Raw genomic sequence first — 23,640 nt, forward strand, 5'->3', positions numbered from 1 at the left:
AGTTGCATTGGCTTGGCTATTAGACTAAGGATATACAATCGAGGTGAATCTCAGATCAATGCTGAGGTTGGAGCACCACTTTTGGAACTTCAAATTGTCGAACAATTTTCTAATGTTTGTTATTATAACTTGAGGAAAACCAAATTGGTATATTATATTCTTCTAGACAAACTTTTTGACCTGAGATTCAATGGTGGTAGCTAATGCCTCAACTTTAAGTCATTTAGTGAAATAGTTAACTATTACCAACATAAATCTCTTTTGTCATATGGTCGAGGTAAAAAGATCGAGGACATCCATTTTTCATTACATTAAAAGCCAAGGGCTAATAATGAGAATTAGTTCAGTTGATGAAAAATGTTGTACATGTGCGAACCTCTGACATTTATCGCATTTTTTTACTAGGTCACATTTTTCCTAATGGTCGACCAGTAATAGCCTTGTTTGAATACTTTATAGGCCAACAGCTAAGGTCCTAAGTGATTACCACATATTCTCTATCCTTGAATGCATAGTTTGCCTCCTTTTAATCTATGTATCTTAGATAAGGCAAATTAAAAGATCTTTTGTATAATATTTCATTGATTATGGTGTGTCGAGGAGCTTTTTTTACCAAGACCTTAACTCAAACCTTATTTTTTAGTAATTCACCAGACATCAAATAAGCTCTAATTGGGGTCATATATGACTCTTTTTCTTTAATTTGGCCGTTTAGTTTTTCATCAATGCTTTTTTTTGTTAGTTCTTTCACCTAAACATGAGTTGAACTATCGATTGTTATTTTTTATGCCAATTTAGATAATGAGTTGGTCAGGGTATTCTCTAACCTCGATTTTTTTTTACCTTGGCCTTAGAAAATATAGCCAAGTGTGCCAATGCTTTATCTAGATACTTTCTTATTCCTTCTTCTTAGGCTTTAAATTTTCTATTTATTTGATCGACCACTAGTTGAGAGTTACTATACATAATAATGTTCTTCACATTTAGCTCAGCAACTAATCTTAGACCAATAATTAGTGCTTCATATTCAATTTCATTATTTAAAGCTTTAAACTCAAACTTTAAGGCATACTAGAATTGTATGTTCTTTAGGTTGATCAGAATTAGGCTGACTCCATTTCTTTAACTAGTAGTTGACTTATTCACTAAAAGTTTTCACATTTCTTCTTTTTTTATTTTGTCAACCTCTATGGTTTGTTCTTTGGCTTAAACCTAGGTACATTTCATGATAAAATCTGCTAGCACTTGTGATTTTAAGGTCGACCTAGGTAGAATATACAAGTCATATTCACTGAGCTTTATTATCCACTTGATTAGTCTTTTTAATAGTTTAGGAACATTAATCATGTAAGTTTGAAAATATGGCCTGAGCTTTCTGGCTGATATAACAATAGCATAGGCTAACTTTTCTATTTTAGAATAGTTTACATAAGACCTTGTTATTACTTTACTTACAAGATATATCAATCTTTATCTTTTTTTTTTTTACCAATATTGAGCTAATAGCTCATTCAGTTGTAGCAATATACAAATATAGCCCCTCGTTGATTTTCAATTTAAAGATAATAGGTGAAAAAGACAAGAACTCTTTTATCTCTTCAAATGCTTTTTAACATTGAAGCGTCCATCTGAAATCTAAGATATTTTTAAAATTTTGAAAGAAAGGTAGGCATCGATTTGCCAATCTAGACATAAATCTACTCAGAGTAACAATTCTTTTAATTAACCTTTGTACCTTTTTTACTTAGGTTAGTGTTTTCATATTCAAAATAGCCTGAACTTTTTTGGGTTTGCCTTTATCTTTTTTTTATTAATTATGTAATCGAAAAAAATTTTTGATGTTACTTCAAAGACATATTTGCTCTAAGATCGAGCTAAACTGCCCTTTTGAGTATAGGGGTTAATCCTTTGCACATTAAAGCTTTATTGGCCCTCTACATCATCATATTAGTCTGATAAAATTTTAAATAATAAAAAAGGTTAATAATATCATTATATGTCTCCAAGGTCAATATCTTGAACCCTTTTTGGGGTATGGTTCAATCAATTTTTTCTATGAAGGGCGAGATATATGGAAATTTCATCTCATCCTTGAATGTAGTGGCTTTTTCTTTCAATTCTTTCTTCATGGCCTACGTCCAAGCTTTCAGGTTTTTATTTAGTTGAGGCTCAAGGGCAATTTGTTTGAATTTTGGATGGTGGTTTATGTTGAAGTGTGGATATGGTAATGGCTGGCTGGAGCAGTGTGTTTTTTTTTCCCTTAAAGCGGAGAAAGCTTCAGTGTCATCATAGATCGATAGCTTTTCTTAATGTAAGCTTCTTAAAGTGATCAGACTAGGTGCTTTTGACACTTGTGATGGACTTAGGTTTTGGATCATTTTTTTGAAGGATTGCAGTTGTTGGTTTAAGGCTAAAAATTGTTTCATTATAGGTTCTACTAGTGTAGGTCAGTTTATGGGTTGGCTGGTTTGGATTCCTGTCCCAATTATAGCAACTGGTTCTCTTTTCTCGAGAACTTTCTTTCATAATGGCATAGTATTTTAGCTCAACTAGAAAAAAAAAGCCCTTACTTGACACATTAAATGTTTATATCGTGTTGTCTTCGAGGGGTAAAATCTTGAAATTAAAGAGAAAAAAAAGAGAGAGGTTAAAGACAAAGGTTGAGAATGGTCTTAGCTTTTATACTTCGACGCTCAAGCTATAAATCGAGTAAGAAAGGTAATAGGAAGGAAAATATAATGACAATAAAGCAAGATAAAGTAAGATGGTGAAATGGTACTTAAATGGTCTTACTTATACTTGTAAGGAGTGGGGACATGGGCAACCTAGGTTACCTGAGGTTAGCCATAGGATTGAGGATGACCTAATAGATCGAGTTGACCTGGACGTTGACCATCCACTTTGGAAATGGCAAATTAGCATTTAAGAGGGCCTACTAGGTAAACTAGTGAGGTAACCGAGCCGAATGACCTTGTGAAATCAGGTCAACCTGAAATGTCAACTCAACCCAAAAGTTAAAAATGCCCATGCCTATTTGTCGACAATTTCTAATACAAAAAAAAAAAAATTTACCCTTCAGACCTAAAAATGCCTTTAACAAAAATTTTTTTTTTTTCATTTTTGGATAAAAAACTTATTGTCTTCTAAAAATGTGAAGTAAATTTTTCATATAGTTTTCTCTTTAATTTCCATTGGAATCTTAAAGTAAAATGCATTGCTTCTATACATTTGCTATGGTAAGGCCATGTTCTGCATTTGTATGTTTCCATTTAATGCGATATTTTGTTCATTAATGAGTGCGTTTGTTAGCTTCAGTTATGACTTTTATGCCACTCTTTGATAGATTTGACAATTTATATATTCGTATTGTATAAAATATTAAAATTTATATATTTATATTTTATACGAAAATTATATGTCACAATTCATATCGATACAAAAACATAAAATATATTTTCTTGATTTTGTTAAACCCATATATTATTGTTGGTAAAATTTTAAATCATATCACCTTTATATATATATATATATATTTTGTATCGTATTATTGTATCATGTTTTAATATGTTAGATAACTCTCGAGTTTGTTCATAGTTTTGATCATGGCTTCTTTACTCTTGGGTCATACTTTCACTCATTCATTTGATTTCGTTGGAACTCTATATTTTGAGTTTTAAAGAAATGAAGTGGAGCAAAATCTAAGAACAAAAAGAGATGAGAGAAAAAAGGCTAAATAAAAAAGAATGCTTTAATTTCATCACTAGATCTAATTTCGATTTGATGCTTGAAAAAATGGAAAATCAAAATTATTAATATTGAACAAAATTTTGATTTTCTTAAAAATGGTATATACTTTAATTGTTTCCATATTTATTCAAGATTTTCGGTGTAGTATAAAAATACTACGTGAATCTATATATATAATATCACTACTTGTAAAATAAAAAAAAAATTACATCATTTAACCATCCAAATACCTTTAAACACCACTTAAATAAGTTTAACATATAACATATAAACACCAAGTTACATCAAACAAAGGTATCAAATTAAACTAGGATTTAACATAAATGATTAAGCTTTACTTGATAGGAAGGATGAAAAAAAAAGTGGAAGTAAAGATTTATTAATTTAATAGTTAAACTCTAGTGTAAGAAAATGATTATAAATTTTAACTATTAAATTAATAAATTTTTCATCATCATCCTTTTCCATCAGCTTTACCTAACAAAGTAAAGAAAATCACATTTTATCATATATTGTTTTACAAAAAAAAAATAAAAAAAATGAAAATGAAAATGAAAATAAACAAATTAACCATTTTTTGGATTTAAATATATCTCACCTATATATAAATAAGGATTCGTTTACTTTTGTGTAATTCTTACACTTTTTTTTTTTTTTTTACTTTTGGATCAAAATTAAATTTATGATTCATTTGAATCAAAATAATATTTTTAAATTTAATAATTTTAATCTAAAGGTAAAAAAAAAAAGTTATACTAGTGTAAATGAATCCTTCCTTTATATGTATATAAATATATGACTAAGGTTTCATTTACACCCGTGTAAAGCTTTGTTTGGTATAAGGATGAAAAGGGATGACGATGAAAATTTTACTAATCTAATAATTAAGTCACAAAGTAGGAAAGTGATAATGAATCTTAATCATTAGATTAACAAATTTTTTATTTTTTTTCATTTCCATCATAACAATCAAAACCTAAGTTTTGCACCCTTTTTTATCCTTGAATCAAAATTAGTTCATAACACTTGGTCATTTTGATCCAAGGATCACAAAAGAATGTAACACTTACATTGATGTAAGTAAATCCTTCCTCTTTAAGAGTAACGATCCACTTACACCAGTATAAGTTTTATACTCTCTTGACCCTCAAATCCACTTACCTCAAAAATATTTTTAGTCTTAACCATTTTAATTCAAAGATTAGAAAAGAGTATAAAACTTATACTAGTATAAATAGATACCTCTTTATATTTAAATATTAAAGAAAGGAACTTTAAAAAAAAAAAAAAAAAAAACCTCATTATTTTGTCTAACAATTGAAACACCATTTTTTGTAAAAAAAAATCCAAAATTAGTCGAAACACCTAATATCGACCAATATAGCACCATACCAAGGATAGTATGAAATTATTGACCAATTATATTGAATTTTTTTAAAATTGGTGCTTACTAACTAGCACCAGTGTCATGATTCTAAAAAAGAGTCATAAATCTCACATTGACTATGTATTAAAGTTGATCATGACATATAAGTATTCACACCATCTTTAACTTGTGAAACATTATTTGTAAGACAAAACTGTGAGATCCATTGGGGTTAAAGTAGACAATACTTTATAAGTCGATGTGAACCATGACATTTGATATTAAAGATAGTTTTAAAGGTTCTAGTAATGTGACACTAAAGATAGTAAGCTCTCATTGGAGTTGGAAAAGATATCAAGTGATGTGTCATTAAAGACAGTATGCCCTTATTGGAGTGAAAAAAGATATCATGATATGACACTAAAAACAATAAGCCCTTATTGGAATGGAAATAGATATCATGATCATAGAGAATAGTCATGAATAGCCCTTGTTCAAGTGAGGAAAGCTAGCTCTAAAGGTACTAACGATGTACCATCGAAGACAATAGGCACTCATTAAAGTCGAGAAATATCATGATCGTAGAGAAAAGTCATGAATAACCCTGTTGGAGAAAGATATCATGATCGTAAAAATGCAAGCGATGTGCCATCGAAGACAAAAGGTCCTCATTGAAGTGGGGAAATATATCATGATCGTAGAGAAAAGTCATGAATGGCCCCATTGGAAAAAGATACCATGATCGTAGAGATGAGTTATGAATGGCCCTTATTGGAAAAGGGAAAGATATCATGATCGTAGAAAAGAATCATGAATCTTACATTGACTGCGTACTAAAATTGGTTGTGAAATATAAATGTTCATATCACCTTTAACTTGTGTACTAAAATTGGTCATGAGATATAAATATTTATATCACCTTCAACCTGTGATACGTTTTTTGTTGGACAAAACTATTAAGTCCAGTGAAGTAACTAAAACAATTAAAAAAAGAAAACCTTACGAGTTGGTATGGACTATGACAATCAACGTGTACAAAATTCATAACCTTGTGTAAAACTCATTAACCTTACATGGAATTTAACATGATAACATTTATTCAATTAACAATAAAGTTAAAACATATTTTGATCCCGTTATATGAAACTTAACAATCATTATACATCAACAAATATGACCAGCTTATGGATCAGATTCTCACACATACCAAATAAGATCACTGGCTAAGTAAACAGTCAAACATGAACAATGTCCAGTAGAGTCTTCCAGATGAGAACATGACTACTCATGTTCAATGCATTGACCATCACTTGCTACTATGGATTTAAATAATGTTGGCTATATGATATAACGGTTGCTATGTAGCATTAACACCATCTTCCACTATCGTTATTCACCATAATAGAGGTGTTAATCATCATTCACACAAAAAACGGTATATCACGTCCACAAATAGTGATATAACAAAAAATTGTGGTCATAACAGAACACCTTATTTGTACTTTAATGTATCTATGAATTTTATAACATATTAATTCTAAGTTATAACTAAAATATGTAAAAAAAAATTGTTTTAGCCTATAAATAAAAGATTAAAAGATCATAAATTATTTTAAATATCATAAATATTATTATATCAAACTATTCTTTTGCTTCATTATGAAAATTTTAAAATAATTCACAAATGCAATGAACACGACTACTGTTATTTTATCTAATTATGTTTGCAACTGTGATAAAACGTGATGTGACCAGAAATGCAACTACAACCCAATTTTAAATCCCTACTGGCTACTACTCATGTTCTATGCATTGACCATCACTTGCTAAGTTAATGTCTAAAATAAAACATGTAATGTTGCAAAAGTCACATCTAACAGCTGTGAGCCATTGCAAAACAAAAATAATAGCTGATGATGTTGGCCAAAAATTAAAAAAATAAAATAAAAGCTAATAATGTTAGTTTTCACCTCTACAGTCTTACCTTATAGTGATTTATATCTAGACAGTCTCATTTTTTATAAATTTAGGAAGGGCCATGTATCCAGTCCTTCGGCAATGAAGATTTAAATATTCTAAGCATCAGCGATCCATCTCTCCTACCAAGCTTTTTTATTCCATAGCCCCTACAGACACCAAGTTTAAGAGCTTCTTGTCCTCCTTCCACAACTGTTTTTCTAACAGCAATCAGTAAACCTGACCCTTGAGGAACAATGTTATCCTCTAATTTTTCATTGTCATCAGGTTTCTATACTTTGATTCTTGTGTTCTCCCTCATTTTCAGCTCCTTCCACATCAATATCTTCAAGACCATCAGACTTCTACTACCCCACCATTTATCAGTAGTGATTGATAAGCCATACATAAAATTCATCTGACATTGTCATTCCTGTCATTAAGCTTATTTGGCCAAAATTCAGGGCCTGCCCAGTTTGTATGTTTTTTGTTCCTTTTTGTTGCAAGTTGTGTAGCGCTGAGACAACTTGTAATTTGGGTAGTTCATTGTTTTGGGGGTTGAGAGCTGCTGCGTGCAGAAACATGAAATTGAAAACTTATTAAAACAAGAATGAGGAATATCTGGTAAGAAAGTATCATATGTGTAGACACCCAATTAGGTCCTGACCTAGATCAATTACGCCTGACCCAAATGGGTAAGCCCAATGTAATTTTTACTTTGTATTATTATTTTTTTCTTCTCTTTTCTTTTCTTTTCTTTTGTATTTTATGTATTTTATTATTTATTATTATTATATGTATATTTTTACTTATTTACTTATTTATTTATTTTTTTTCTATTAATATTTATATGTATTTTATTTAAATAGTTCTATATTTATTATATATTATTATTTTTTTATTATTTTTTTTTATTATTATTTTTTCTTGTAATATTTTTTTATTTATCTTATTGTATTATCTGTTAATAATTTTTTTTTCTCTCTTGTTCCGTTTATTTGATTTTTTGTATATCTGATATTATTTTTTTTTATTATTTATCCTATCTTTTCTAATTATCTATTATTTTTTTTTACGGCTGGGATTGAAAGTTGAAGAATCTCACTGTGAAGGGAAAATCAATCAAGAGAGTCCAAGTTGGATTCAAAGATTGAATCCCCGTCCAAGGAGGAATTGAGATTGATCAGGAACTCCTGATCAATCCCTATAAAAATGACCTCCTAGAACAGATTGCTAAACACACAGAAAACAGTAAGCAAAAGCTACTGATTGACAGAATAGGGACGTATAGAGAGCTAAGAAAAGGTTTAGGAGTGTTCTGGGAATGAGAAGAAATTTTTTGAGAATTTTTGGCGATTTTTTTTTTTGGAAATTTCTGGAAATTCGAGATTCCGATGAATTTTTCGACGAAGTTTGAATTTTTCGACGAAAATTCTGACCAAACATGAAGTTTTCGACGACCTGCCCAGTTTCTGGTGAAAAATCCCAGAAACCGGTGATCTTCCGACCAACTTCCGACGACCTTCCGATGAAATTTTCTAGATTTCGACCACATTTTCCAGAATTCGACGGATAATTAATCGAAGTTCTTCAGCTTTTAGAGAGAAGGGAGAGAAAAAAGGAAGGAAAGAGAGAGAGGGGAGGAGCGTTCTGTCGAAAAATAGAGGAAAGTACCTTTTATACCATTTCAAAACGACGTCGTTTTGGCTTTAAGTAACCCAGAGGATCCGCGCATTTTGCCGAGATCCGACCCGACCCGAGTGTCGACCCGCTTCCTGACCCGCGCGTGTGTCTACCCCCTCCAAGCCGAGTCGAGCCGAGCTCCAAGCTGCACCCCTGAGCCGTTCCTCTTCCTTGAGCCGAGCCGAGCCGATAGCCGAGCCGCTCTAGTTTTTTTTTTTTTCAGAATTTTTTATTTATTTATTTTTTTATTAGATTAGATTTATTTAATATTTTTTATCTTTATCTTATTTTTATTTTTGTTTTACTTTTCTTTATTTTTTTTTATCTTTATTTATTTTCACTTTTATTTTGTTCTATTTTCTTTAAATAAAAATCAAAAAAATATTTTTAGGAAAAAGTTGAAAGTATCAATTTTTCTTAAAAATAAATTTTCAAAAAAAGGATTTTTGAGAAAAAGTTGAAAGTATCAATTTTCCTTAAAAATAAAATTTCAAAAACAGGGTTTTTGAGGAAAAGTTGAAAGTATCAATTTTCCTTAAAAATAAATTTCTAAAAAATATTTTTAGGGAAAAGTTGAAAGTATCAATTTTTCCTACACAAGAACAATCATCATTTCCTTCCTTTCTATTTTGATTTTGATTTTTCTTTAATTAATCCGACGACGGAGCCTCTGTAAGTGAAACAATAGTTTTTCTTGCATACTCTTGAGGTGAGAGAATTTTTTCAATTTTCTGCTAAAAGTATTAGAGTCAATTGAGGATAATTTTTAACAATTAATTATTTGGTAAAATTTTAAGGCTTTTTGGATAACACGAATTTAAGCTGGTACCATCTTTTGATGGGCGTTGTGAGGGTGCTATAACCTTCCTCACACGTAACCGAACTTTCGAACCCTGTTCTGGTTAGTAGACCTGAACCTATTCTTTTAGGGACCCTTAATTTTAGGTGTTCCCTGAAGGGATAGATTCCTTAGGTGACCAATCGCACCTAGATAAAAAAGATTGGTGACGACTCCCTTAAGTCAATATCTAGCGATAGATCCCCGGATCTAGACGTTATGACAGCTTGACGACTCCACTGGGGAAGTCCGAGAGTCAAGCCAGCAAATAAATTTGTGTTATCCAAAAGCCTAATAAAATTGAACATTTTTGTATATATGTGTTATTATTCATTCATGTTTGTTTACCTTGTTAATTATGTCATTCATATACATGTGCATAACATGAGCTCTACACCCGAGCTCCGTCCCTCTAGGAGGAAGTAAAGTACATATTACTTTCATGAGGTCTAATGCCTCCGCAGTGGCTAGCGAAATACTCCTACTCAAATTGAACCTTTTTCGCTTATAGCCTGTAATGGGTGAAGATTAGGGTGCCTTACTAGTCTATGATGGACAAGGATTTAAGGAGCAATTTAGGAACCTTTAGACTCTGACCTTAAAACCGCATGTAGTGAACCTTAAGAGTGCCTACACCTAAGATAAAGCCTTTTCTACCCAATGATAGATATACCCTAAAATTATGACACAAAAAAGGGTATGTCTAATCATTTTGATTGTTTAACTTTGTGTATTATTTTTATCATATGTAACATTATGCATCAGCATCACTTTCATTTCATCCATGGAACTAACTATGTTGTTCGTCTGATTGTATCATGTTTTAACACAATCATTTGCATTCATTTCATACTAGATTTCATTCAAAAAAATGTACATTTCATTTGTGTATCAAAGTATCATACATAAGGCACAGCATAGCATTTCTAATCATAAGTATGGTACTCAAGGTCCGAGGATAGCTCCATCTAGCAAAAACCCTGCTCATCCATACAACACAAGATCCAGAGCAAGGTAAATGGAGGAGAAAAGTTCTCATAGATTTGAAAAGCTAGAAAAAGCTCAGGAGAAGATTGAAAGTGAACTAAGCAAGATTCTGGAGGCTCTTAATAACATGAATAAAAGAAAATGAGTTGCAGAAAATACAAGCCAGCAAGTTCCCCCATTACAAGAAATGGCTGATCCTTTGTACCCTCTAGGTTTTGGCCCACCTCAAACTCAGTCTGCTCAAGAAGTCCCGTCACAACACTTTACATATCCAACATATCCTGGAATGCCATCAGCTTTCAACCTAGGGCAGTATAATAGCTATATAAATCTTATCTTCACTGAAAAGGCAGCAGAACCAATTCCTGACCTAGATGACTTAAAGGAGAAGAAAAAAGAAAAGATAAGAATGGAAGTTCAGGAAAGCTTCAAAATTAGCATGCTAGAGTAGAGGCTACGGGCTGTGGAAGGATTTAGCTTTTATGGGTCAGTTGATGCTGCTGGGCTCTGCCTAGTTCCTGATGTGATTATCCCTCATAAGTTTAAAGTACCAAAATTTGAAAAATATGATGGTACAAAGTGTCCCAAAACCCACATCACCATGTATTACAGTAAGATGGCAGCTCATGCTCATGATGAAAAACTCTTGATGCATGTTTTCTAAGATAACCTTACTGACTCTGCGGCCAGGTGGTATGTTCAGTTGGATAGGACCCACATTCGCTCTTGAAGAGATATGGCTCATGACTTCATCAGTCAATAGCGGTACATTATCGATTTAGCTCCTGATCGTTTATCTTTATAGAATCTAGAGAAAAAGGCAAACGAGTCTTTTAAAGAGTATGCCCAGAGATAAAGAGATATAGCTTCACAGGTACAACCTCCACTGACGAAAAAAAAAACCACAGTGCTGTTTGTTAGCACTTTAAAACCTCCCTATTATGAAAAGATGATAGGGAATGCAACAAAGAATTTTGTTGACATGGTAATCTCTGGAGAAATTATTGAAAGTGCCATAAAAAATGACAAGTTGAGAGGAGGAGAAACCAAGAAGACATCAGAAAAGAAAGAAACTGAAGCTCAAGCTGTGAGCTTTGATAGAGAACAATTTAGGGGTTATCAACCCTATCCATCCCAAGGTTACTCTCCATACTATCCTGCTGTGAATAATGCCTCATCCTACCCATACCAGCTAGCTCCACAACCACCTTATTTTAGCCCCCAAGATCTTACATATAGCTTTAACATTCAAGCTCCTGTAAGAACCCAAATTCGCCCTACTAACCCAGCAAGTGGCTCACGAGAACAACGGACTACTCGAAAAAAACCTGTATTCGATCCAATCCCTATGACTTATACAGACTTATATCGAGAACTCTATAATAGTCATTTGATTACCCCCAACCATGTGGAGCCGTTTAAGCCACCTTATCCAAAGTGGTATGATCCTATAGCCCACTGCGACTACCACTATGAAATTACTGGCCATTCTACTAAAAATTACACTGTTTTAAAGTATAAGGTGCAACGGTTGATCAATGATGGAATGGTAAATTTTGATCAGGAAAAAGCAACAGCACCTAATGTTAGTGTACTGAGCGAAAGTCAAGAACAGAAAAGATCCGGAGAGTCACAATGAATTGAGGGGCAATATGTCAATAGAGATTCTTCACCTGATCATACAGGGGGATAATTTTTAAGAATGGAGATAAGGCTGGTTGAAAGTTTTTTTTGTCATTCTAAGATTTCTTTTCAAGTAATGTTAGGATTTTTTTTCTGCAATTTCACTTCACTTATTATCATCTTAATAAAGGCAAGTTAATGCATTTCATTACATTTTTCTCTTTCACTTGACCATTACTCTATGCTCTGTTACCTTTCATACTCTCATTCTCAAATTTCGGATGATGAATATTTAAACAATGATAACAGTAATTCTAAGATTTAATTTTGAGAACTCATCCACATTAATATGAAAAGATGATTTAAGTAAAAAATAAACTGTTACTGGAGGTGAGAGAGATATGTCTTCAAGATACGTAATCTTTTATACAGGATCATGAGCTTTGTTCAATAGATGATGTTCAAAAAAAGTGTTCACAATTGAGATGAAAAGTGGCCATCTTTCTTTTACCATTCGAAAAACTATTTATTGATACCCCTTTGAGCCTATTATGATTTTTTTCAGATGAACCCCAACCAAGGATCACCCTTTACACTGGAAGTAATTTTTGAAAAAAACAAAAACACCACAAAAGGTCTCAAAATAATAATAATAATAAATGCCACACATGACTTGGGGCAAAGTAATGAGAATCTTTTGTGTGAGGAAAGAAAAAATAGTGAAACGATGTGGGGCAAAATGCCAAGTTGTATCGACTGATCCTTTGGTTTTGAACCTTTTTAATACGTGTTTTGAGCCTATTATATCCATTTTTTTATGACCCTTCACCTTGGCCTACATTACAACTTTGAAAAGTCCATTTGGATCAAATGTGAATACTCAACTTGAATGATCATATGTTGAGCAAAGTTATACTCATGATGAAGCAATAGAATCATGCTACATTGCTCTAAAGTTTGATGTATGAAAGATATCAACAATGGATGAAAAACGAGCAAAAAGAAAAAAGATGAAAAAAAAAAAGAAAAAAAAATGATGAAAAAAAAGGAAAAAATGAAAAAATGAAAAAATGAAAAAAAGAGATTCAAATTGAAAACCTGAAAGGTTGATAGGAAAAGATCTAGGTCAAATGGTTCACATGAATGGAAGATCAAAGACATCTGAAGATCCCTCAAAGATTGGGGCAAAGTTCGCTAATCTCAAGATGACTTCAGCAGTAAATGGAATAAGTTTTTGAAAAAGAATCCTAAATTAATGTTGAGAATTGTCTGAATATTCATCATTTGGACATACCATTCATCCCACTGACATGTATCCAATTTATTTCCTCTCCCATTTGTTTTGTACCAAAATAGATCTTCATTCACCTTGTGTTCTCTTATTGTTATACCCTTAAAATGAATTGAAAAAATGCTTGATTGCATTGTATTTGTCAAGATTTAAAATGATACTGAGTGAATGAATATGTGCTTAAAAGAGTCTTGCATTCATTTGAAAAGAAATCTAAGATGATGGTAGAAACCTAAAAGAGATGATTTGAAAGGATATATGATGTGATCAAATGAAGAATATAATGGGACAAATCTTGAAAAGTGATATAACCAAGTGATGAGTACAAAGATGAATTGGTCGATATGACTTGCAAGTTGTTATTGAATGATAAGAACAATTAGTGGACAAAGTCTATTTTGAAACGGTAAATGCTGAGACAGCTATGAATAATGACCCAGTGATGGTGGATGAAACTTGTTTTGAAATTTGTTAGTGCTGAAAAATTCATTGAGTGATGGTCAAGTGATGATTGATTGATGAAGCTTATTCCAAAGTATTGAGAAACTGAACAAAGAAGAATGTGAGTGAAAAAGACAATTGAGAGCTACACTGGTTCAATCTTAGAAGAACAGTGTAATTGGATCCCTGAAGAATCAAAAGACTTGATGCTTAAGAAAAGAGCTTGAGAAATTTGAGTACCATACATTGAACAGGAATTAATTGGCCAACATTTGCATAGCATGCATTGAAATTCATATGCATTTGCACAGCATACAATACTTTCATATGCATTTGCACAGCATACACTACTTTCAAGAAAGTATAGTGTATAAATTCAAGAAGCAGAGGTGTTCCAACATCCACATAGAGAAGACAGATATGAAGATATTTTGCAGAATTGAAAAAAAAAAGCGTGTCAGGTAAGTTCCTAATCCTTGAAATAGGATGTCTTTTGGTATCAGAGTTGATTTATAAGACCTTTGGACATAATCTCCTGAAATTCCTTCAAACACAACTTTCAAACTCCTTTGGACATGATTGCCAAGGAGCAATTTATTTTTCAAAGTTGTGGTGCCTCTGTTTAGAGGAGCAATTTACTTTCCAAAGTTTCGTTGCCTCTGTTTAGAGGAGCAATTTACTTTTCAAAGTCGTGGTGCCTCTGTTTAGAGGAGTAATTTACTTTCCCAAAATCGTGGTGCCTCTGTTTAGAGGAGCAATTTATTTTTCAAAGTCGTGGTGCCTCTGTTTAGAGGAGCAATTTATTTGTGCCTCTGTTTAGAGGAGCAATTTATTTTTCAAAGTCGTGGTGCCTCTGTTTAGAGGAGCAATTTACTTTTCCAAAGTCATGGTGCCTCTGTTTAAAGGAGCAATTTACTTTTCCAAAGTCGTGGTGCCTCTGTTTAGAGGAACAATTTACTTTTTCAAAGTCGTGGTGCCTCTGTTTAGAGGAGCAATTTATTTTCCAAAGTCGTGGTACCTCTGTTTAGAAGAGCAATTTATTTTCAAAAGTCATGGTGCCTCTGTTTAAAGGAGCAATTTATGTTTCTCAAAGTCGTTGAGCCTTTGTTTATAGGAGCTTTGGTAAAAAAAAAACAAAAAAACAAAAAACAAAAAAACAAAAAAACATAAAACATAAAAAAATAAAAAAAACAAAAAATGACAATGTTGAGTTGAGTCTTTATTGGGTGTCTTCGTCTTTGCGCAATTTCTATTTCACAGAAAATGTGCAAAGAGGGGCAGCTGTAGACACCCAATTGGGTCCTGGCCCAGATCAATTGGACCTGACCCAAATGGGTAAACCCAATGCAATTTTTACTTTGTATTATTATTATTTTTTTTTCTTTTCTTTTCTTTTCTTTTCTTTTGTATTTTATGTATTTTATTATTTATTATTATTATATGTATATTTTTACTTATTTATTTATTTATTTCTGTTAATATTTATATGTATTTTATTTATATAGTTCTATATTTATTATATATTATTTTTTTTTATTTTTTTTTATTTTTTTTTCTTGTAATATTTTTTTATTTATCTTATTGTATTATCTGTTAATAATTTTTTTCTCTCTTATTCCGTTTATCTGATTTTTTGTATATCTGATATTATTATTTTTTTTATTTATCTTATCTTTTCTAATTATCTATTATTTTTTTTGAGGGCTGAGATTGAAAGTTGAAGAATCCCACTGTGAAGGGAAATTCAATCAAGAGAGTCCAGGTTGGATTCAAAGATTGAATCCCCGTTCAAGGAGGAATTAGGATTGATCAGGAACTCCTGATCAATCTCTATAAAAGGGACCTCCTGGAACAGATTGCTAAACACACAGAAAACAGTAAGCAAAAGCTACTGATTGAGAGAATAGGGACATATAGAGAGCTAAGAAAAGGTTTAGAGGTGTTATGAGAGTGAGAAGAAATTTTTTGAGAATTTTTGGCGATTTTTTTTCTGAAAATTCCATATTCCGGTGAATTTTCAAACGAAGTTTGAATTTTTTGACGAAAATTTCGGCCAAACTTGAAGTTTCTGACGACCTGCCCAGTTTCCGACGAAGAATCCCAAAAATCGGTGATCTTTCGACCAACTTTCGACAAACTTTCGATGAAATTTTTCAGATTCCAGCCACATTTTCCAGAATCTAACGAATATTCAACCGGAGTTTTTCAGCTTTTAGAGAAAAGGGAGAGAAAAAAAGAAGGAGAGAGACAGGGGAGGAGTGTTCTGCCGAAAAACAGAGAGAAGTGCCTTTTATACCCTTTCAAAACGACGTCGTTTTGGCCTTAAGTAACCCAGAAGATCTGCGCGTTTTACCGAGATCCGACCCGACCCGAGCGTCGACCCGCTTCCTGACCCGCGCGTGTGTCTACCCCCTCCAAGCCGAGTCGAGCCGAGCCGAACTCCAAGCCGCCCCCCTGAGCCTTTCCTTTTCCTTGAACCGAGCCGATAGCCGATAGCGGAGCCGCTCCATGTTTTTTTTTTTTTTCAAAATTTTTTATTTATTTATTTTTTTATTAGATTAGATTTATTTAATATTTTTTATCTTTATCTTATTTTTATTTTTGTTTTACTTTTCTTTATTTTTTTTTCTTATCTTTATTTATTTTCACTTCTATTTTGTTCTATTTTCTTTAAATAAAAATCAAAAAAATATTTTTAGGAAAAAGTTGAAAGTATCAATTTTCCTTAAAAATAAATTTTCAAAAAAAGGATTTTTGAGGAAAAGTTGAAAGTATCAATTTTCCTTAAAAATAAATTTTCAAAAACAGGGTTTTTGAGGAAAAGTTGAAAGTATCAATTTTCCTTGGAAATCAAAGTTTCAAAAAAAATATTTTTGAGAAAAAGTTGAAAGTATCAATTTTACTTAAAAATAAATTTCTAAAAAATATTTTTGGGAAAAAGTTGAAAGTATCAATTTTCCCTACACAAGAACAATCATCCTTTCCTTCCTTTCTATTTTGATTTTGATTTTGATTTTTTTTTAATTAATCCGACAACGGAGCATCTGTAAGTGAAACAGTAGTTTTTCTTGCATACTCTTGAGGTGAGGGAATTTTTTCAATTTTCTGCTAAAAGTATTAGAGTCAATTGAGGATAATTTCTAACAATTAATTACTTGGTAAAATTTTAAGGTTTTTTGGATAACACGAATTTAAGCTGGTACCATCTTTTGATGGGCGTTGTGAGAGTGCTATAACCTTCCTCACACGTAACCGAACTCCCGAACCCTGTTCTGGTTAGTAGACCTGAACCTATTCTTTTAGGGACCTTTAATTTTAGGTATTCCCTGAAGGGATAGATTCCTTAGGTGGCCAATCGCACCTAGATAAAAAAGATTGGTGGCGACTCCCTTAAGTTAATGTCTAGCGATAGATCCCCGGATCTAAACGTTATGACAATATGGACAATAATATGAAAAACTGCCATGCCAGTAGGAGAGCAACAGTGTGGTTCAACAGCAGCAATCATATGCAAAAAAGCATGACAACCATAGGTTTCTCATGAAAGAAAGTTTTATACAGTCTTAACAACTACAATACCATAAGTGAATGGAGGTGTTGAAGAGCAGTAATCAAGCGTCAGGAAGCAGCCAAGGAGTATATTTGTGTTTTTGCAACAATGAATGGCCTTTTAACCTATAATCTGTCTTACATTTTGAAGCTGGGAGTGGTTGGCCAAAAGATCAATGAGTTCTTCAGTTCGTTTTTCTTTTGGATAAAAGAAAGAGGTGAAGGGTTCAAATAACATTATCTTTAACCTTTCGCATCTAAGTGGGACACTAGATACTGATACAAGTCAAGATTTGCTCCATCATTCTCTTTTTATTCTTTTTGAAATAAAAGAAAACTCACATACACACACAAACACACATCCCAAGTGAGATTCACAAGCCCAACAGAGATGATGTGATGAGATAATGGTACTATTATCCCATGTCATCACTCATCATCTGTTTGAACTTTTAATCTACACCATAAGGGAATCCTGGTGAGATTCTTAAGGGAAGACAAGCTTGAAATCAGCTAGGAACCTAACACATAACAAACACAAACAATTGCCCAAAATCTTCTTTTAGAGCTCAACTACCCACCCAGAAAAAAAAATCTGTTGCTCCTTTGAACATGGGCATCTATTTATAGAAGTTTGGAGAGGTTTGCTAATGTTTTCACAAAGCAGTAAGATGGAGCTTAACTGAACTATAACTACAAAGAATCCATTGGTCAAAACTCAAAATAATGGGTTGGTCCTTGTTTGCGCTAGATAAGTTCCATGGATTAGTCTTTTCTTTTCTTAAAAAAAAAATTAAGAAGAAGAAAAAGCTCATAACTTAAACATTAAAAATTGATTTTTTTTAGGTTCAAGTTGTTTTATATTCCTTGCAGGCTATGAATACCCTTTTCCATGAGAAGATAGATGAGATTTTAATTAACATTATCTTCAATAGCTTTTGTTAGTAATTAATTGAATAATTTTACCTACTACATGATTGATAGATGAAAACTACTGTAAAGCATACTAAACAAAGGTCATGGTGACTTACGTGTGTACAATAATCAGAGAAGCACAAAACACAGAAGTTATTATCAAGATGAATCCACATAAAACACCAACTTGAACACCAAAAAATTTACATCCATTAACACAAATACATCCAAGTAAATGTGAAGACAATCAAAATTTACAGATGTTGCGACATCATACCTTTGCCAATGAACCTTTGACAGCTCTGATTTCCTTTCTTCTAACTCCAGCTGCATGCCTCTTAATTTCTTCAATGCTCTTCCCAGCTAAAAACTAGACCACATTACAAAATCACATTATACATAGAACGGAGCATTGAATAAAATAGCAATGTCAAAATGGCTGCATTAAAAGATTTTCCCTCAAGAAAACATGTAAAGCAGGCACAAATGAAACATGGGTATCCAACAAAATTGGTTAAATATTACTGTTATTATGAAAATGCAGATAGTCAACAAAGTAAATGGGAGAAGACATGGAATTTCTTTTTCTATTCTAACAAGCTAAACCACCCATCAGAGCAGAAGACAATTTCTAATCATTTGATGTAACTTTGAATTACAGAAAAAACATCGCATAGAAGAAAGGGGGTTACCTTGTGATAAGGCCATCGGTCAAGACCATTTTCACAGCACATTTTCTTGAGAACAGAGGCGCAAACACCCGAGGGATCAAGAATCATTATTATTATAGAATGATAATAACGAAAAAGAACCAAAGGAATTTCTCCAATAAATGCTTAGAGAACACAATTACCAAGGGTGGAAGCGGCGGAAGAGAGAAGAAGTCGGCAATGTCATCAAAGGAGAGAGATTGAACTGCTGCGAAGTTTGAATTCTGGTATTGTAATCTCATATTTTATCTACTTCTAATTTTACTATTTTTTGCAAAAAAAACAAAAAACAAAAAACGAAAACAATCGGTAAATTTAAAGGAAAAATATAAAATTTCAAAAATAAAATAGAAATCCGCAGCTTTCTTCTTTTTTCTACTAATTTTACTTTTTTTTTTAAAAAAAAAAAAAAAATTTTTAAAAAAAAAAAAAAAAGGAAAACTATAGGTAAATTTAGAAGGAAAAGTAATTTTCTTAAAAAATATCCGCAGCTTTCTCTTTTTTCTTGTAGGTTATCGCTCAATTACTCTGTCTTTAATCGCTTTTGAACGTTGGCTCGTTGCGTTAATTCATTCAAAGGGGTTAATAGTTTGGATAACTTTATGATACCAAATTACTTGGTCTCTCCATGCATAACATTTTCGTTTGGATTTGATTATTTTGATTAATATATATTATTATAGACTTTTAAAAATTAAATTAATTTAAAAAATATTTTTAAAAATTAAATCGAATTTAAATTAATTTTTTTTAAATAATTTGATCAAATTTTATTTATTCAATTTTGTTTATTGAATTTTAAATTTTAAATTATTTTAATATAATTTTTAATATATTTAAATTAACTTAAATATAAATAATTATTTTATTTTATAAAATTTTAAAAATATATAAAACTAATAAAAATATATAAGGTGATTCAATTTCTATATTTTCAATTTTTTTTAATTTTTAAATCCGAAAATCAATTCAAATATAACAAAGGCATTTAATATCTGAATCTAAATCAAATCGAATAAACAAATAATATGTATTAATATTATAATTTTGAAATCAATTTTTGATTTTTTTTTAATTTTTTTCACCTTATTTAGGCTAGATTTTAGTGAACTGCTCTTTATTGTATAATAGTGTAAAAAAAAAAAAGAAGAAAAAAAATTATTCCCATCAAAATGTTGTTTTTTCATCTATATTTATTTTATTTATACTTTTATACTTATATAGAATTAATATTTATTTGCACGTGTGAACAGTAATTAGTTTATCTATTTTGAAAATATAATTGTATATTTAACAAATAAATACAATTAATAAAGTGTATATTAATCTAAATTTATGACATATAAAGTTTGTTCTATAAGCAAATAATATCAATTCAATATAAAATTTATTGGTTTTTTTTTTTTAATATAAAAGCTTTCTTTCATTTATGAAATACCAGAGTCAATGGCAATGTTATGGAGGAGCTCAGGATTGTCCTCAATCCAATACATATCCTCAGTAATATTAAGCCCATATTTACCCAGCCTGTGTGCTTCTTTGTTTCCAAATCTGTTTGTGTGCATGAAATGGCATCTAGAGTAGTATCGTGCTTTACTTCTTGCTTCGTGGATTATGACTCCAACACTAAATAAATCCGGTTCAACCGATTTCAGCTTTTTAACAACTCCCAAGGCATCTTCTTCAATCTCCACTACTTGAAATCCCATGACTACTGCAAAAGCAACTGCTCTTGCTGCTGCTATTGTTTCAACAACAAATGGATCAATAAACCTATCCACACAAGCAGACAGTGCTCCCATAGACTCACCCTCTGAGTTTCGTATGATGACACCTATCCCTCCCTTATTGCCCTTCTTGTCGAAAGCCCCATCGAAGTTTACCTTATAGACTCTAGTACCAGGTGGTTTCCAGTTTTGCACAGCCGGTTGTAGTTCCCTACTTACACACTTCCTTGTGCCTGGTTGTATTCAGTTATATAATGCATGATAAATGTTACCGACGCTGAGGCTTCTCTTCTTCCTTCTCCGTTTCTGTCATTCCAGATTGCCCAAACCGTGATTGCTAGCTGCTGGAGTTGCCGTTGGTTCACAATGTTAAGGATTTTCAATATCCATTCATTGTCTTCGCTGTCATCTGCTGAGATCTGATCCCAATTAAAGTTGACCCGCTGCCAAACTTCTCTTGCCGTAGAGCATGTCCTCAGAGAATGATGAACTGTTTCGTCTGCTTGGCCTCATCTAAAGCACACTCTGTCAACCTGCAATTTCCTCTTCGCTAGGTTTTGAGTTACTAGCAAACACTCATGTCAAGCTTTCCACAGAAATATTCGAATCTTGCTTGGCACCTCCGCTGCCCAGATTTTCTTCCACTATACTTACTTGCTAACCCCACTCTTTTCTGGTGCCATATCCCATCAGTGCAAAACAACCAGCACCCATTTTTAACCGTGTCTACCCTAATGTTATTGAGGTGCCACACCACAACATCTGGATAACTGATTCTGCTTGCTGGTACTGTGCTTATTAAATCTGCCTCTGCAGCTGAAAAAATGTGTAGGACCAGCTCCATTTTCCATTTTATGGTGTTCTCATCAATGAGTTCACTCACCGGACTGTTTTCATCCAACTCACCCCTTGTAGCTTGAGACAAAAATATATGGTTGGAGGGCAACCATTTGTCTTTCCAAATTCGGATGGACTTGCCATTTCCCACCCTCCACTAAATTCCTTGTTGCAAAACACGTTTTGCTTCCCATATGCTTCTCCATGTCATTGAAAGGTTACTATCCAAAAATGACGTAACCAGGAACAGAGATTCAAATTACGATCGCGGACATATTTTTGGTCGCGTTGCGTTTATTGCGATTACGTATATAATAGATATCATCGCGGTTATTACGGTTATCGTAGTCATGAATTTTTTTTAAATTTGCACAACTTATTATAAAACATAGTAATTATAATTATAATAATAAAAAAAATTTTCATGATTTTTAAAGTAATTAATGATACCTTATCTTATTTTATTTATATAACAAAATTATTTATAATTTTTTTACTATTATAGTAAAATATTCACATTTAAATAGTTAACAACATACAAATATTAAAACAATAAAATCATTAATAAAATCCTAATAAAAATAGAAATAAAAAATCAAATTAATGTATTAATCAATTAATATTTTATTTTTTTCATCTAAATTATGATGTAATACCTTTCAAATTTACATTAAATTCTTCTCAAATTTTTTAATCAAAATTAATTCTCAAAATTTTTTAATTTTAACTAATTATTTTTTAATTTTACCCTTAAATTTATAAAATTATATTTTTTTTTGTTTGGTCAAGCATTGATAGGTGCCCACCAAAAGTCTTGACTACAACCCAAATATTTCTTTCAAAATTCCTCTGCATCCTTTCCACTCAAACGTCTTTCATTTTTTTTCTCTAACTCTTGCAGTCTTCATTTCTGTCATTCTCGCAAATCGTCCACCAACCATGGCAGCCAACCAATCTCCAAGATTTCATCTTCATTCAACTTTCCACCAAATGATTCATCTGATTTCTTCTTGGATCCAACCAACATGGTACAACACCCATGCTTATAAAGTGCTCATAGATGGGTTTTTTAAGTTTTAAAGTTTCAAGCAAAATCTTTCAAAGTCTAAGTTTTTCTAAGCCCTATACAACACAATTTTGCAGACGCTTAAATAGGTAAATTTTTTATTATTACTTGACTTCAATAAATTTTCTTGATTTTTGATTGAGCCTATTTTTTTACCAAGTCATTATAAATTTAGGAATTTTTTTTTTTTTTTGTGTTTGGGGCTTTACTTGGTTAAAGTTTGAAATTTTAATGCTTGCTGATGAAAAAAAAAATTCTTCATAAAAAAAAAACTAAAAATAGCGTCAATTGCGTCCCGCTATTGCCGCTATTAACCGCTACAGCGTTTTTTTATGACCACAATGAATCGCTAAAGGTGTGAATTTTCTTCACACCGAATATCGATTGAATAACGACAACGGTGGGTACCGATTCTACTAAATAGCGGTCGCTATACCGCTATTGCAGCGCTATTTGAATCCTCGCCCATGAAGTATTTGGCTTTCAAGCTAGACACCATAAGCCAACGTGTGTGTGTTTGTTAGCCATCTCCAATCTTTTTTTTTTTTTGGCTAACATTGCCTTGTTGAACTTAGCCATGTCCCTAAATCCCATCTAGAGTTGGCAACGAGTGGGTTAGTTTTTTGCTTTCCTCGCCTTCGATCATCCAACCTGAAGCTTTAATAATTTTACTCAATATCTAACCTGCACCCGCTTGGAAATTTTAGTTGAAAAGCTTGATCTCGACTTGTTAAGAATATTATTTTCTCGAATCCAAGCCAACTCAAATTCAATCTATTACCATTTTAAATTTACTGAAAACTTAACAAATCATAGTCTAAATATATTACAAGTATTAATAAATTTAACTAAATCACTCATAAATTCAAACTTAGTACATACAACTTTTTTTATCTAGTAAAAT

General features: G+C 32.0%; 1 protein-coding gene across 1 annotated transcript in view; it reads right to left on the minus strand.

Annotated features, from left to right (window-relative positions):
* Positions 1 to 19,320, minus strand: part of LOC111292002 (Protein kinase superfamily protein) — a 34,661-nt gene extending 15,341 nt beyond the window's left edge. Inside the window, exons 1-2 of the mRNA XM_089766909.1 lie at positions 19,089 to 19,320; positions 18,674 to 18,766 (exon numbers count right to left, since the gene is read on the minus strand). Coding sequence (XP_089623035.1) covers positions 18,674 to 18,729 — 56 coding nt within the window. The 5' untranslated portion in view covers positions 18,730 to 18,766; positions 19,089 to 19,320. The remainder of the gene's footprint in view (positions 1 to 18,673; positions 18,767 to 19,088) is intronic.
* Between the last annotated feature and the right edge of the window lie 4,320 nt (positions 19,321 to 23,640).

This window comes from Durio zibethinus, chromosome 10 (assembly GCF_047325235.1).
Source record: "Durio zibethinus cultivar Kanyao isolate XHJ-2024 chromosome 10, ASM4732523v1, whole genome shotgun sequence".
Classification (NCBI taxonomy): Eukaryota; Viridiplantae; Streptophyta; class Magnoliopsida; order Malvales; family Malvaceae; genus Durio; species Durio zibethinus.